Genomic DNA, 17149 nt, shown 5'->3' on the forward strand with positions numbered 1-17149 from the left:
GAGGTTACCTGTGACTTTAGCGCTGGCCGTGCTCTTGGCGTGTTCTCCTCTGTGATTGGTCAGGTTGATGCTGTAGCTGGCTTCGTCTCCCTTCTGGGCCTCTTTGATCCTCAGGGAGAAGACGTTGTCTCTCTGAGCCATCATGTACTTGCTACTCTCGAAAATGGTCTCCTCGTTCTTCAGCCACTTGGCTTTGGCTCCCTCCGTGTTCGTCTCACAATTGAACACAATCTCGCTTCCTTCCTTCACCTGCGCGTCTTTAATCGGCGTGATTATCCTCAGTTTTTCTGGAATAAGACACAAAGTTTAAATCAAAACTCCCAGTAGGTTAACTTGAAGAGGGTGGAGAGGGAGAAAAGCGTCTTACCGATCACACACAGTTCAGCCGAGGCTTTAACGCTCCCGATGTGAGCGACGTAGCCCCCCTCATCCTTCAGGTCACACTTCTTCACGATGAGAGCTCTCCTCTTTCCTTCGCTGATGATCGTGTACTTGTCTCCCTCTTGGATCTCTTTGTCCCCTCTGAACCACCTCACCTCGTAGGTGTCCTTGGAGACGGAGCAGGCGAACTCGGCCTTCTCCCCCTCCACCACCTCCTGGTTCTGAGGACGAGCGATGAACTCAGCCGCCAGCTCTGCAACCGAAGAAGGCAAAAAGCACGGAAGAGTCAGACTGGTTATCCTGATGGGGCGTAATGCTGAGATCCTCTCTGACAGTCAGAGGAACAAAGCTGGCTGTCGTGTCATCGTTCTGTAAGAATCTGGGTTCTGAGGGAAGGATAAATCCCGACATGGCAGAGAAGGTTCAGCTTTTCCTCTCCTGTTTTGCTCACCGTTCAGTTTCAGCGTGGCGGACGTCCTGACCGTGGGGCTCAGCCTGCAGTTGTACTCTGCTGCATCCTCCATCCTCAGGTCCTGGATGATCAGGATCCTTTTGCGGCCGTCCATGATCTGATCGTAGCGGCCGCCCTCCGGCAGCTCCTCGTCCCCTCGGTACCAGATGACCTCGGCGCTGACCTTCGACACTTCGCAGATCATCTTCACGCTGTCTGTCTCTGTTCCCTCCACGTTGGACAGGTTCTTGGTGAACCTGGCTGCCTCCTCTGAGGACAAACGAGACAGCAGCAGGGTCAGTGTTAGCTGTTTTACATCTAACCCTAACCCTAACCCTAACCCTAACCCTAACCCTACAACAAGAAAACTGTAAAGAGAGCAAAACGGTTTTCTATCTTACGTCCATCTACAGACAAAAACGTCACTTGATGTTATTTTATACAATATCTTTAGAAAACAATGAATTAAATGCATAAAACAATGTGTTTCTCACCGATGACGGTGAGCAGGCCGGAGGTCTTGGAGGTTCTGGCGTCGCATTCGTACTCGGCCTCATCGTCAAACACTGACTTGTGGACGACGAGGATCCTCTGGACTCCCTTTGCGATGATTTCGTACTTCTTTCCTTTCCTGATCTCGCTGCCATCCTTGAACCAGCGAACCTGAACGGGACATGATCAGAGTCAGTTGGATGGAGACATTTGAACAAAGACGGTGATCTTTAGATGAGGACAGAACAGCGTCTGGTCTTTGGGGAACTGTTCTCTCACTGGTTCTGGGCCTCTGGTCTCACCTTGGCAGACTCACGGGACACTTCACATTCAAACTTGGCAGATTCTTTCTCTCTGACCTCCACATCCTGCAGGGGCTTTGTGAACTCCACATAAGGAGCTGTGGACACAAAGTGGTGTTACGACCAAACTCCACCCAACAGTAACTCACATGAATAATTCTGTGAAGTCAGGTTCCTTCAGTTTTCCTTTGGGATTTCCTTTATAAGCCAGCTGAGGACATGATGACACTGAAAGGTTAAAATAAATCATGCTTACGTGTGACCTCCAGGAAACAGGAAGTCTTAAACTCTTTAGCATCACACGTGTAGATCTTGGCATCATCCGGACACGAGTCGTGGATGACGAGCTTTCTCTTGCGCCCGTCGGTGACCGTGTCGTACTTCTTGGTCTTTCTGATCTCCTGTCCCTCTCTGAACCAGCGCACCTCAGCATTCTCTCTGGAAACTTCACACTCCAGCGTGGCGGTGGCTTCCTCCTCCACCGTCTGGTCCTCCAGAGGCTTCGTGAACTCCACTGGAGGCTCTGAAAACACAGAAACACACTTTTAGCACAGCTGTCTGCCCGGCCTGTCTGATGCGTTCACTGCTCCCCGTGAGTTTGAGCGCTTCACCTCTGACAATAAGCTGAGCCAGAGTCTGGAAGTCTTTGGAAGTCAGTTTGACTTCACCGGCCTCCGACAGCTTCACGTCTCGAACAGTCAGGGTGTGAACTCTACCCGCCACCCGAGTCTTCACCTGCGGAGACGGAAACATCCCGATTTACTGTTTGCAGAACTTCCTGGAGGTAAGCATTACAAACTGTATCCTAATAAGAAACAGAAGAATCACTAAAACTGAGCTGAGCTTTTGTTTCCGGTGTTCTATGGAGCTGAATCCTGCTGCAGTGGTGCTGTGTCTGTGCTCTTATAAGGCTGTGGTGGCTGTCTGAAGATAACAGCAGCTGCTCTCCTATCTCAGCTTATTTTTAACTGCAGCAGATTAGTAAGAACACGAGCTGAAATGTAGCCCAGACAAACAGGCTCGTGTCACATCTAAGTGTCTTTTATTCTGAACAGTGACGCTTTTTGAGTGAAAAGAAAAAACACCTGAAGAATCTGACTGAAGTCATCAGTGATGTCATTGCTTATCATTAATTATTTTACATGTGAAACATGACTTTTTCTTCACTGGGTGAGTATTTCTGAACTCAGTAGGTGGATGAAGGTGTTCCACTGGTTTGGACAGGTTTCTTTTTCTTCCATCATAAATGAACTCAATGAAACTTAAACCTTTATTAGTTTTAGTTTCCATGTTTAAACATTAAAATGTGTGTTTTTTACTTTTACTCTTTTCCAGGAGAAGATTAAAGGAAATGAACTAACTTTATTTTTGGTTGTGATTGTCTTTAATAAAGAGGAAAACTCCCTTCATATAACATATGGATCCAGAATGTCTGGGACCTCCATCAGATGGAGCAGATTACAGATCTATTACGGCTCCAAACGTCCACCTTTACCACCCGGTGGAGTCCTTTAGTAACACATTAAGGCTGGTTAGCCTTCCTCCTCTGCCACCTCTTTCACATCATCCACACAGTTTCAGTGGGAGTCAGCTGTTGTGCTTCTATATATGAATGCCTGAATGTGGATATCTGATTTAATATATTTAATGTCTTTAATTGGGAGTGGATATTTGCTTTTGCTTGTTTCTCATTTGCTTGTAATCTTAATTTGGATGTAATGTGTACAATTGTCATCTACAGCTGGATAGAGAAAAGTGTATATTCTGAATGTTGCTGCTGAAAACCCAGTAAGTTAAAACAATTATGAGGAAAAGCTGAAAGAAACTTTTACATGCTGAGGTTCTGTAGGCTGACTCACCCGGTCGCTGGCCTCCATCTTGTTTCCTCCCAGGAACCAGTCCACGGCGATGCCCTCGTACGACAGCTCGCACTCAAAGGTCGCCGTCTCTCCGGCCGTCACCGTCACGTCCTTCAGAGGCTGTATGAGTGTGATGGACCGGGCTGAGGAGGAGGAGGAAGACCTCATGGTTAGCGTCCTGCAGTCTGATTCATGTCAGAGCCCTGAGAGCAGCAGAGTCCTGCCACCGCTGCTCCAGTCCCTTCAGATAAGTCTGAGGGTGAAAATAACCACGGGACCTGATTGGCCGAGGAGTGGCAGGACGCCGTGGTATGCGACACAGAACGAGGCCTCAGCCTCCAGAGGAGCGCAGAAATACCAGACTTATGGCTGCCAACACGACACAGAACAAGAACTTATTCTGACCCAGAGAGAAGAAACAGTCCCACCTGAATGATTCTAGTCTTTAAAGTTTGAAATGAAGCTTCTGAAAAGTGTTTCAGGCTCGAAACTCCAGACAAACAACAAAAGCAGCAGAGGTAGCATCTCACCTTTGACCCGGAGCTGAGCGTTGGACTTGGCGTTGGCGGCCGAGAAGTCGACGGCTCCGGCCATGTCCATACGGACGTTATAGAGGATCAGCACGTGTTTGGTTCCCTCCTCCTTAATCTCAACGTCCTGAAAGAAATCAGGACATTTCAGTCAGGTTCACATTTTCTGTGTCAGATGGAAGAATCTGAAGGTTTGCGGCAGACTCACCGCAGACTGGTGCACTGCCTCTCCCTTCAGTTTCCAGTTTCCGTGAACATCCTCCTCTGAAATCTCCGTCTCAAACTTGGCTGTTTCTGTCTCTGTGACCTCCACGCTGTACAGCGGCCGGACGACCTTAATGTCCCGCTCTGAAGGGGACACCAGACAAATCCTTAGTGAGAGCAGCACAGCCGGAGACTGTAAAGAACTGAATAACTTTGACTGAACAGCATCTTCCAACAGCTTCCTGTGGCGTCTGCTGCTGAGCTCATGAAACTGATGCTCTGATCGTCATGGAGGAAACGCTTTTTGTCCTCATGTGAGCTCCTACCTTCGATGTTGAGGTTTGCGGTGGTTTTGTCCGAGCCGCAGTCGCAGGTGTACGCTCCGATGTTGGCCTTCTCCGCCTTCCTGACCATCAGGATGCGTTTCTTGCCATCGCTGCTGACGGCGATGTTCTTGGACGGCGTGATCTCCTTCCCATCCTTGAACCATTTGACGTCGGCGACGGTTTTGCTCAGTTCGCAGACCAGCTTCACCTCGTCCTTCTCCACGGCCGTGTAGTTCTGCAGCTTGGTGGTGAAGTACAGGTCGCCCTCTGCAGAGCCAAAACGGGTTCATCATCAGCACCAAACACTCTGTGCTAACCTCAACAATCAGAGACCTGCGACTCGTTCTCAGAAACAGCCTCTGACTCAGACGTGGGGTACTGACCGATAACGGTGAGCATGGCGGTCATGCTCTTGTCCATGGCCTCCACTTTGATCATGGACGTGTCGTCGATGGTCACCTCCTTGAAGGCCAGCGTGTGGATCTTTCCGTGATCTGACATGTGCACCACCTTGCTGGGGTGCAGCCGGACGTCGTTTCTGTACCACACCACTGAGATCTTGTCATGCGAGAGCTCAACGCTGAACTCTGCGGTCTCACGCTCCTTCACCGTCACGTCTTTGATGGGTTTGACAAACTCCAGCCGGATACCTGCAGGAGGAGCAGACATTTCAGGAGGTGGATGATTTAAACTGTTCACTAAAACGGGTTCTTTTTCAACCTCTGAGGAAAAGAAACACTAAATCTGAGCAGATTAAACCTTCGCCTGTCTTTGTAAATCAATGTATTTGTGTTGATCAGAACCGAGAAAGAAAAAATCACCGGTCACATGAACCCTCATGAAAGATGCCACAGCAGCTCAGAGGGGGAAGAATGTGTGCCGAGACCACGACCGAAGGGCAGAGCATCCGGCTCAGATCCGCAGGGTTCTGTTACATCACAGAACCTTCAGAACCACCTTGCTTTATTACCAACTGGAACCTCTCATCAGCAGTTTTAGAGTTTGCTTAAGAAATAAATGAGCAGATGAAGTTCAGTTATACTGTCGCCTCACAGCAGAGGTTCAAGGTTCAACTCCAGGCTGGTTCTTCCTGTGAGGAGCTGCATGTTCTCCCCGTGTGTGCGTGGGTTCTCTCCGGGTTCTCCGGGTTCTCCGGCCTCCTCCCACCATCCAATAACATGCTGTTAGGTTAGCTGCTGTCTCTAAGACTGTCCTTAGGAGTGAGCGTGTGTGGCCCTGTGATGGCGAGCTGTCCAGGTGACCCCGCCTCTGCCTGATGACCGCTGGGAGAGGCTCCACCCCCCTGCGACCCGACAGACGGATTAAGCGGGTATAGAAGATGGATGGATGGACGTTCAGTTGTTTTAAGTCTGACTTTGAATTTTGTTTCTTCCCAGTTAGAAGTTGGACAATCAGAGTTAGAAGTTCCCACTGTCATTGAACGCAGCATCAAGACGCCTCCATTAGAAAATAAACTCGTTAATGTAAAGAACCAGAAGCAGCTCATCAGACGGATCAGAACCAGCTGCCTGTGGTCCGACTGAGGGAAATGTAAGACTTGGTGTGGTAGTCTGAGCTCTTCTGAAACCTGGTTCTGGCTGTTCTGGTTCTGATATTTCAACCCAAACACGTCTCAGACATTTGATCGGGACTCAGGAGACGAGTCAGCTGCTTAAAAAGGAGGAAACTTTATCTCTTGATTCTTGTTCAATTTGTGTTTGTTTTTATTGTCACCAGCAGGGTTTTATTTCTGTTAAAAAGGAATATTTATATATTTTTTTAACTAATATTTCATTTAGTTCCCACATTTATTGCAAACCTTTTGGGTTTACCTGGAGCCAGATTATTTCTTTCTTATTCTTTTTCTCTGCCACTAATTTAAAAGCAGATTAACCTAAAATATCTGTTGAGTTTAATCTGTAACTGAGAATAACTTTCATTAGAACCTGGTGTACCTTGAATGATGAGTTTGCCCGTCATCCTCTTGTCCTCGGCCTCAAACATGTACTTCGCCTCGTCGTCATAAGCGGCCGATCGGATCACCAGGACGTACATTTTGCCCTCCTGTGTCATGCTGTACTTGTCGTCACTCTGCAGCTCTTGTGAGCCTTTCAGCCAGCGGAAGCTCTTGGGAGGCCTCGACACCTCCAACTCGAACCGGGCCTCGTCCTTCTCGTACACCTGAACATCGCTCAGCGGCGTGAGGAAGTTCAGAGGAAGCTCTGCAGAGAACAGAAACCCGTGATGAAGTGAGGCTCTCAGGAGCTAAAGCTTCTTCTTCAGTGTGAGCCTCACTGGGCTCCTGTGCTGCACGTCTCCTACTATATAACAAAAACCTTTAAAAATCTATAACAGGAGCACATTTCCTTTCACTGGTCCTGAGTCTTCCCTGTCAGGCTCCAGATTCTCCTACAATTCGTACTTTAAGCTCTTCTTCCATGCAGCGTTAGATGTTAGAAGGAGGCTGAAGTCCTGAGTAGAGCTGATGTGAGTCGTTCAATGGGTTCAGATCAGCGTGTTGGTGCAGCTGCTTTACCTTTGACCTTCAGGTTGGCGGAACACTTGGCGTTAGCGGCAGTGTACCCCACCTCACCGGTCATGGACACTTTGCAGTTGTACAGGATCAGCGTGTGTTTCCCCCCCTCCTCGATGATGTCAACATCCTGTCACACGAGAACATGAAGCTGGTTTTTGTCTGAGTGCAGCAGGGCAGGCAAACATGGAGAAAACACAGAGGTGCTGCTCACCGAGGAAGGACTGAGCACTTCTCCGTTGAGCTTCCACTGGCCGTGGATGTCGTCCTCAGAGATCTCCACCTCGAACCGCGCCGTCTCGCCATCAAACAGCTCCACGCCATAAATCGGCCGAACAACCTTCACGTCACGTGCTTGTGGGTTTGGAAAATAAGATGAAATTATAAAATGATTTGTTACATGCTTGTGAGAGAAAGTGATGGTGAAAATGTGCCTCCATGTGTCGTCTTCATCTCTGAAGACTTAAACATCTGAGTCAGACCGAGTCCTTCAGAGTGGGGGGTTCAGAACCGATGGATACTTTTAGGTTTCTACCTTTCAGCAGAGCTTACCTTCGATGTTGATGCTGGCCGCGGTCTTGTCTGTCCCACAGTCACACACATATTTGCCCTGGTTGCTCTGCACCACCTTCTTCAGGACCAGAGACCTGCGCATGCCCTCAGACTTCATGACCACCGTCTTGGAGGCGATGATTTCCTTCTCGTTGTGGTACCAAACCACGGGGACGTCTTTGCTCAGTTCGCAGTCCAGCGTCACCTCGTCTTTCTCTGTGGCGGTGTAATCCTGCAGCTTCACCACGAACACGGCGTCGCCCTCTGCAGCAGAACCAGGTCAGGAGTGGGTCAGAATTACAGCTCATTTCTCTGATGGATGTCCGCTTACAGAACAATGGCAGCTGAAAATGTTTCTCTGACATGCACAAAACCCCCAGGGAAAGAAAACCTTGAAATCAACACATGGTCATGGTTTTAAAGACATTACTGCTCATGAGTAAAAAGAAGCTGTTACCTATGACCGTCAGTTTGGCCGTGGAGTAAATTCCTTTGGCCTCTGCCTTTATTTGGCAGGTATCATCTAGACTCAGTGTCCTCATTTCTAGAGTGTGTGTCCTTCCTTCCACGTATGTGAGCACGGAGCGGCTCACATGCAGTTTGACTTCATTTCGGTACCAAACCACCGGTACGTTCTCATGACTCAGCTCGATATCAAAGCGTACCGTATTACCTTCTCTGACTGTTTGGTCCTGAAGCGACTGGACAAATCTGAGCCTCATGCCTGGAATACATCAGGTCAGTGCACACAGACAGACGGTTGTTGCTATCGGACACTTTAAAGCCACAGACATGGAATGAGCACAGAGGAAACATGAAGCGTGGGTCCTGTGAGCCACTTACCTTCCACCACCAGCTGAGCCGTTGATCTTTGGCCCAACACTTCAATCATGTACTGAGCCTCATCATCAAACTCACAGCTGTTTATGATCAGCATGTGTTTCTTTCCATCATCGATAATTTCATATTTAGGGCTGGGGGTAATGATCTCGGCCCCCCTGAACCACAGCACCTTGGGCACATCCTTGGTGATGGTGCATTCAAACTTAGCCTGTTTCTTTTCAGGCACAGAGGCGTCCTTCAGAGGCTCAACAAAACCCATTTCGATCTCTGGGAGGTGTGGATAATTTAGCAGTTATTCACAAGCACGGACACACAGCCGCCTTTTCTTACCGTGCTGCTCCGCCGGACCTCAAGACAGACATTTGCAGGAGCTCGCAGCAGACAGACAGACAAAGCGAGGTGTGTGTGGTGTTCGTACCTTTGACAGTGAGCATGGCGCTGGTGACGGCGTTCAGAGCCTGATACGACACTTCGCCAGCCTGATCCAGCTGCACGTTTTTCAGCGTGATGAAGCGCTTCCGGCCTTCAGCTTTAATGTCACATGTCTGTAAAACCAGACAAAGGTCAGGAAAATTCAGGGGGCTTCAACAATCCTGACATGTTTCCTGACTTCTGGAAAGTTGGACCAAATAAAACTCCTTACCGGAGACCTCGTCAACACCTGGCCTCTCAGTTTCCATTCGCCCATCACGTCATCCTCAGATATCTCAGTTTCAAAGTTCGCTTCCTCCTTCTCAACCACCTCCACACTAGAGAGTGGTTTCAGGATCTCAGCCTCGCGCTCTGAAAAGGCAGCACAGTTTAAGATTTAAAGACTTTGTGGACATACCTCTTGTAATCTTAAACTGCGGATTTTCATGAGCCGACCTCCAAGTGTGAGTTTGGCGGTGTATCTGCGATCCTCGACCTCGATGGTGTAGTCTGACACATCGTCCGGCTGGCAGTTGTTGATGGTCAGCACCATGTCCTTTCCATCTTTGTTAATCTGGACCTTGTCAGAGGGTGTGAGCTCATTCTCTCCTTTGAACCACTTCCAGTTGGGCGTGTCTTTGAACAGCTCACACTTGAACGCGGCCTTGGCCTTTGGTTTCACATGCTGGTCCCTCAGAGGCTTCACCAGCCAGTCCTTGATTATTTCTGTGGAGGGAAGATTCACATGAGCTGTAAAAACCCTAAAAGCCTCTGAAGTGACGCATCAGCTGAACTGAGCAGAGACAGATTAGATGAGTGAGCGACTGATCAGGAGTAAATCCAGTTGGATTTGATCCGGCCTGAATAATTTGGTAACAAAATGGCCGCCACTCTGTTAATCAGAGAGGTTGATGGACTGCTTCCTGCTGACTGCTTACCGATCACTTTGACGGTGGTTGCAGTCTTGACGTCCTCCTGGCCGTCCACCTCGCAGCTGTAGGTGCCGGCGTCCTCCTCTGAGGAGTTCTGGAGGGTCACGGCGTGCTGCATGCCGATGACATTGATAGCCACTTTTCCTGCCTTTTTCTTCAGGACTTCGCCGTTGCGCTTCCAGACCACATCTCTCTCCTTGTTCAGCTCACAGGTCAGGTACAGCGGCTGACCCTTCATGCAGGTCGTCTCTGGTTCCAGTTCCTTCAGCCACTTGATGGGCAGCTCTGTGTGGACAGAGACGGGTTTAAGAGACCAGTGTTTCCAGTACAATGAAGGCAGTTCATCATCTACAAACTCCTTGTTCTCCTGCCACTAGCTCACCAGAGTTTGAGCACTTTTAGCTTCGTTTAGCAGAACGAACCAGTAAAAACCTCCTTAATTTACCTTCAACAATGAGCTTGGCCATGCACGATATCTCCTTGCCGGCGTTCTTGGCCACACAGGTGTATTCCCCGGTGTCAGACAGCTGGACATCAATGATGTTCAGCTTGCGATCTTTGCCATCAGAGGTGAACTTGTGTTTGGGACTCTCCCGCAGGTTGCTGCCGTCTTTCATCCAGGAGGTGATGGCGGTGGAGGGCGACACCTCGCACTCGAACATGGCCGACGATCCGATGGACTCGGCCTCCTTCAGCAAGATGTCCTGAAGCTTCTTGATGAACTTCAGAGGCACGGCTTTCAGCTTGAATCCTGCAAACGGCTCCTCTGGTGGTGACGGGCCTTTTCCACCGGGCCTCAGGCCCCGCCCCTTACCACCATCACCCGGAGACGGAGTTTGTTTTGCTGCAACATCGGATAAAAACTCATCCAGTTAGATTCAGATGTGTGGATCAGTAAGAATCAGACAGCGGACATCAATCCGACACAAAGATGTGTTAAATACAATATGAAGTCTGACGTACTCAAAGATTCTGACAAGACTAAGACCCAATCCCCCTTCATCCCCTGGGCCCCTCTGTTTTTCAAAGATAAGAAGCCCTTTTTTTTATTTAGGGATCAAAGAGTAGTGGTCATCAGGCCCTTCAGCTGGGGCTTTGGGGACCTTTTATGACTGGATGGCTCCTACTTCTTGATCCTTAAAGATAAGGAGCCCCTGACCCGCTGTGAAAAGCAGAGCTGGGCTCAGTGGAAGGGTCAAGGGGGGGATTAGGTACTGGAACTAAGAATCATGCAATTATAAACCGGATAAACTTAAAAAAACAACAGTCAGACAAAGCGAATAACAAAACACAGAAAATACAGAAAGACGGTAACTTCCAATAATTATGTAAGAAGATATAGACAGAAGCCAACTTACCTGTGATCTACTCAATACTAACAAAGATCCACTGATGCTGTCAGTGTAGGAAGCAAACTCTGGGACTGGGTATCATTCAAGTACCATCAGCACAAAGTCATAAGTATATCAAACACTGACATTTCTGAAGTAATAGGACCCCACATCCTGACAGATTCTGGTGCTCAGAGCATGATGGGAAGCAGAAAACTAAAGGTTTGATACCCAGCCCTGGTCATTCTCATCAGAATTAAGAGTAACATTTGTTTGATTTTGATTGAAAGGACAAACCAACAAAACAACACCTGCTGAACGCAGCTGAGACTGGAGTCAGTTAAATATCTAGTTCAAAGACCAAAGGTGAATCCTCACCCCCAAATCCTCTGCCTCTGCCTTTCGGTGGCTCCTCTGTTGGTTTTCCATCTAAGAAACAAGAAGAAGAATTTTAAGCGTCTGTGAAAGAGCGCTCAGTGGACTGAAATGTTCCAGCAGACACCAAGATGTAGACTTAGACACATCGTCTACATCACATGAGAACACAGACTGATGAAGATGAAACGGAAACATAACGAGAACACAGCTGAATGACGGTGGAGACAAACGGGAAGAATAGAGTGAGATGGATGATAAGAGGAGAACAACAGATGGATGATAAGAGGAGAACAACAGATGGATGATAAGAGGAGAACAACAGATGGATGATAAGAGGAGAACAACAGACAGACGGACGGACAGATGGATGGATGGATGATGGATGGATGATGGATGGATGATGGATGATGGATGGATGGATGATGGATGGATGGACGGATGGATGGATGAATGGATAGATGGACGGATGGATGGATGGATGATGGATGATGGATGGATGGATGATGGATGATGGATGGATGGATGGATGGATGGATGGATGATGGATGGATGGATGATGGATGATGGATGGATGGATGGATTTCCAGATGGATCGATGGAGAGATGAATGAGTTTGAGATGAAATGATAAAAGGGGTGCGATGAGCATTAGATGGGACATCTGAGGTGGGGTGAGGAGGCTCCAGAACCATCATGTGGGAGAGTTCTCTGGTGTCCAGCTCACCTCGTCTGGCGCCGGGCATCCCAGGAGTCTCCAGCGCCCCATCCTCCTCTACACCTTTCCAGTCCTCCGAGGGGACCAGCTCCCAGCCCCAGGCCTCCTCCTCTTCCTCCTCGCCCTCATCCTCTTCCATCACCTCCTCCTCTGGCTGCGTTGTCACCCTCTCCATCTTCACAGCTCCAGGAGAGACCTCCTTCACCAGGGGGATCTGCTCCCTGCCAGGCTCTTTGGGTTCTGAGGGCTCCTCTGCCGAAGGCTTCTTGGGAAGCTTTTTAAGCCTAACAGATTCAATTGAGTCTTTGGGGGACTCAGATTTGGGAACCCCTTTGACTTTTCCAGGACTTGGCTTCTTCTCAGTGGGGACTTGCTCCGGTTCTTTTGGCTTTGGGCCCTCAGCCTTTGGTGATGGGGTCTTCTTCAGGTCAACCTTCCTCAGCTGCTCAACAGATTTGATGGGCTTCTCTTCGGTGTTTTCCCCCCTGGTCCTGGGTGCAGTGGTTTTTCTGAGCTCAGCATCTTTCTTTGGGAGCTCTTTCTCTGCATCTATCGGTGGGATCTTCTCTTGGTGTCCCTGAGGACTGGGTCTTGTTCCTGGAACAGCTGGCTCCTCTTTCCCGTGAGGTTTCTCTTCCTCGGATGCTTGATCGGACTTGATGATTTTGGTGACAGGCTTCAACACAACCTGCTCTTCCTTTTTATCTGGAGTGGATATTATTTTAGCCTTTGCTTTCAGCTTGTCAGATCCTGCAGATTCTTCATCTTTAGGTACTTGATCAGTTTTCTTCTTCTGTGGTGCTTCCTGCTGGGCATCTGGAGTTGTCGGGGGATCTCTGTGCAGCGCCTCTCCTCTTTTCAAAGGAGGCTGTTTGCTGTCCGTATTTGCCTGAACATCTTTGGTAGATTTTGGTGGTTTGGCGGCCTCTGGTTTTGGAGCTTTATCAAAAGGCTTCAGTGTGACTGTTTCTTGCTCTTCTTCTTTGTTTGGCAGTTTCTTTATTCTCTTCTTGGTAAAATCTGGCTCAGGTTCTTTATCTGTCTGCGCTTTGGGGGCTCTCATCCATTTGGATTTGTCCTCTGCTTCGTCTGGCTGTTCAGGCTCCTCCCCTTTGTCGAGCTCAGATGCCTCCTCAGATGCAGTAAAGACTCTTTCAGGTCTCTCGGGTGTTTTTACGCCCCGATCCTCTCTGTCACGGAGCTTCTGAACTGTCAGTTCTGAATCGTACTGCTTTGTCACTTCAACTTTCGGAGTTATGACTTCCTTCTCAGGGTCTTTGGGTTTAGCCTGCACCTGTTTCAGTTTGATCTTTTTTGGTTCTTCTTCTGGCTTCCCTGATTTTTTGAATGGTTTTAATTGGACAGATTCTTTTTGCTCGTCTTCCTTTGGCAGTTTAGTTATTTTCTTCTTCTGTACACCAGGAGCTTCAGGCGCCTCGTCTGTCTGTGCTTTTGGGGTTCTGGTCCATCCTTCTTTCTCAGTGTTTGGTTCAACCTGAGGTATTGTGGACTCCTCACACCATGCGAGTTGAACTACTTCCTCCTCTGCAGTGAAGACTTTTTCAATTTTTCCAAGTGTCATTATCTCTCGATCTTCTCTGTCATGAAGACCATGAACTGTTATTTCTGGGTCATGGTGTCTGGTCACCTCTGCTTTGTGAGTTACGACTTGTTTCTCAGGTTCTGGAGGTTTCACTGGAACCTTCTTCAGCTTAATGACCTCTGGTTCTGGTTCCTTCTCTCTGGGTATTTTGGTGAACTTACTCTTTAATTTAGGTGTCCCTGATGGTACCGCCTCCTGAACAGGAACCTTACCCTTTTGCTTAAGAGCTGGCACTGTGGTTGAGGGAGTAAATATATCATTTTATAACACTCACATACAGACGGAAACACGACATCATGTAACAACACAGACGTCACACACACACAAGGGGTGTCTCTGGGGCTCTAAAATCCATTTCAGATTCTAACTTAGTAAAAAATAATCTCGTGTTTTCTCTACCTTTGGTCGGTCCAGGAGCTGAAACTGGTTCCTTGTCTGCAAGAATTTGAATAAGATCAATATCAGTATAGACAATACAAATATTGATAGACAAAAGCCAGAAACTCAAAGAACCAACAGTGTGAACCAAGTTACGTGTCACATGCATTGTTTCTGTTTCCATAAGAAACGTGAGCTTGAAATCACTTTCTTTGGCTTTTTAATCACTGAAGACACTGTTAAAAACATTAAGAAGGTTATTTGGCTCCATACAATAAAAGTTGTTAATGTGACAGATTGGAAAACAAACCAACAGATTCAGACAGCAAAGACATTTTAAATCAAAGATTTAAGCTGTCACTGGGTCTACGTTTCAGACCAGTCACAAACAACATCAATGAAACTAAAGGCAGGGATGTTACCTTCAGGTGGAGAGACTTTCTCTGAGACGGGGGAAGGTTCAGCCTTCACGGCTGGTGCAGAAGGTTTCTTCTCCACTGGAGCAACTGGAGCTACAAGAGTGCCAACAGGATTAAATCCCCGGCAAAGATCTGTTCAACAAGCCATGACTAACAGAGCGCTGCACACCACAGACAGACAGACAGAATTCACTGCTGTTATGAGCCAACAGATTTCCTTGGGACAGGACAAACAGAGGAAACTACCTGCAGCAGCAGCAACTTTCTCTACTGGTGGAGAAGGTTTCTTTTCTTCTGGAGGAGCACAAGATACCAAAAGTAAAGACCAACAACACAAAAAATATGGAAGAGGCAACACATCAAAACAGAGGACAGAATAAAGATGTCGAGGAGGTGGAAAACAGTGACACAGACCAACAGAGTAATGATCTACCTGTTGGAAGAGCTGAAGGAGCAGCAGGAGCTGCAGGAGCTGCAGGAGCAGCAGGAGCTCCAGGAGCAGCAGGAGCTGCAGGAGCTGCAGGAGCTGCAGGAGCTGCAGGAGCTGCAGGAGCTGCAGGAGCAGCAGGAGCTGCAGGAGCAGCAGGAGCAGCAGGAGCTCCAGGAGCTGCAGGAGCAGCAGGAGCAGCAGGAGCTGCAGGAGCTGCAGGAGCAGCAGGAGCAGCAGGAGCTGCAGGAGCCCATGGCTTTCCTGCTGGTACTGAGGGTTTCTCCTCTTCTGGAGGAAATAATTTAAAAAAACAAGATGCCAATGATGCAGACAGATGAAACCTCTCAGAAGAAGTCGACAGACGGCAACAAGGAGGATAGTTTTTTAATCCCCACACAAAAACAAATCAGACTGACAACTGATTTACAGCAACAGACAAGAGAAGAAGCTACCTGCAGGAGGAGAAACTTTCTGAGCAGGAGGGGCAGGAGGAGCGGAGGGCTTTGGTACTGCCGGAGCAGATGCCTTCTTCTCCTCTGGAGGAGATACTTTGGAAATACAAGACGTCCAGGTCATGACCAAGAAAACAATGACTCACACAGAATGAGGAACAAGACAAATCTGAAGCAAGGTTAAATGACGCAAGAACAAAACATGGCTGACTCATGATATGTGGGACAGACGGGGACATGCAAACTGAAGAGACTACCTGCAGGAGGAGGAGGAGGTGAAGGCTTTGGGACCGGCTCAGGTTTCTCCTCTGCAAATAAAAGATGCCAAGATCATGACCAAGACTAGGGTGCAGTTCAGAAAGACCAATGAAAGAAGACAGTTTAGACACAAGAGTCTCCAAACTGCACAAAGAAGTAACAAAGAGGAAGACTTTAAGAGGCAGAGCCTGGCTCCTGAGACAGTGACACACAGATGATGGACGCTGTTAACATTAGTGTGACATGGATCATAAGTTAACACAATAAATGTGGAAAGGTCTTTTTAAGAGGTTGATCTCTGGCGATCATAAGCCTGAAATAAAGAAGAAGACATTTCTCTGCAGTTGGCTGTTCTTATCTGGATGGTTGAAGTGGTTTTAGAGCTTCAGAGAACTCCATTAGTGGGTGGCCTCCTCAGGTTTCCTCTTGGCTCTCCCTGATGTTTCTGTAGCTTCTCTCTGTTCTGCGTAAGCTTTATAAAATCTCCACTGTTCAGTTCTCCTCTAAACCTTCCTGAGCTTCACTTCTGCTTCAAATCTCTTAACTTTCTCTTGCTTGTCTGTAATTAAACTTTGAGGACAGACTTTAAAGTCGACAGCTTAATGCGTTCAACCGTGGGTGCTCTTACTTCTCGTCAGTCCACAGGAGAACTGAGATATGCTTTAAGATTCCACCCAAGACTGAACCATGGAGCGTTGGCCAAGAGAACAACAGACACATCTGATCAGATCTGTCTGTACTTTGGTTGGACTTCTACTTTTCTAGAAGGAATAGATTCAGAAATAGATCTAACTGCTGAGCTCTGGACCTGAGAAACATGCACATTTTCTCCTGGTGGGGGTGTACGCCCTCAGCTCTGGTTCAGCTCGGGCTGCTGAGGTCTCCCTCGGTTTTACTGATTTAATCGTTTAAATGAAGTCAACAGACACAACAGTCAGTAAACATAAATCCAGACAGAAGTTTTAAGAGTTGAAGAGTACATTAGAAGTCAGGATGAGCATGGATTAGTAGATAAGACTTCCAAACTTGTCATGTTTGTCATGTAGACATATCTACCTTGTTGTTGGGGCTTTTTAGCCTGAGGAATTTGTTCTGGTCTTTCCAAGTCTTGAGGTGGCATTGGTGCTCTGACACTTGTTAATGTTTCCTCAGTTGCTAACTTTGGAGCTTCTGGATCTTTCTTTTGCTCCAATGGTGGTTCTGCCAGTGTTTTGAGTTGAGTTGGAGCCTTTTCTGACACTTCTACAACCTTCTTTGGTGTTTCTGGAACTTTCTTTTGTTCCTCTACAACCTTCTTTGGTGTTTCTGGAACTTTCTTTTTTTCCTCTACAACCTTCTTTGGTGTTTCTGGAACTTTCTTTTGTTCCTCT

At 47.9% G+C, this 17149-nt stretch overlaps 1 protein-coding gene and 1 long non-coding RNA gene across 2 annotated transcripts in view; both read right to left on the minus strand.

Annotated features, from left to right (window-relative positions):
* Window positions 1–17149, minus strand: part of LOC140319289 (titin-like) — a 159625-nt gene that overhangs the window by 82648 nt on the left and 59828 nt on the right. Inside the window, 28 exon segments of the mRNA XM_072396876.1 lie at window positions 9–287; window positions 368–634; window positions 833–1102; window positions 1327–1495; window positions 1627–1724; window positions 1883–2149; window positions 2238–2361; window positions 3486–3628; window positions 4016–4142; window positions 4224–4363; window positions 4546–4812; window positions 4929–5195; window positions 6501–6767; window positions 7082–7208; window positions 7293–7432; window positions 7631–7894; window positions 8088–8354; window positions 8474–8740; window positions 8892–9018; window positions 9117–9256; window positions 9341–9610; window positions 9823–10101; window positions 10262–10660; window positions 11526–11576; window positions 12249–13514; window positions 14886–14933; window positions 15522–15617; window positions 15779–15829. Of these exon segments, the coding sequence (XP_072252977.1) occupies window positions 9–287; window positions 368–634; window positions 833–1102; window positions 1327–1495; window positions 1627–1724; window positions 1883–2149; window positions 2238–2361; window positions 3486–3628; window positions 4016–4142; window positions 4224–4363; window positions 4546–4812; window positions 4929–5195; window positions 6501–6767; window positions 7082–7208; window positions 7293–7432; window positions 7631–7894; window positions 8088–8354; window positions 8474–8740; window positions 8892–9018; window positions 9117–9256; window positions 9341–9610; window positions 9823–10101; window positions 10262–10660; window positions 11526–11576; window positions 12249–13514; window positions 14886–14933; window positions 15522–15617; window positions 15779–15829 (6477 nt within the window).
* LOC140319813 (uncharacterized) lies at window positions 13523–14686 on the minus strand. Its single transcript, XR_011917983.1, has 3 exons — window positions 14643–14686; window positions 14242–14277; window positions 13523–14069 (listed from the first exon to the last, which is right to left on the minus strand). It is a non-coding gene; the product is annotated as an uncharacterized lncRNA (long non-coding RNA).

The sequence above is a fragment of the Leuresthes tenuis genome, unplaced genomic scaffold (assembly GCF_036924035.1).
Source record: "Leuresthes tenuis unplaced genomic scaffold, fLeuTen1.0.hap1 SCAF_12, whole genome shotgun sequence".
Classification (NCBI taxonomy): domain Eukaryota; kingdom Metazoa; phylum Chordata; class Actinopteri; order Atheriniformes; family Atherinopsidae; genus Leuresthes; species Leuresthes tenuis.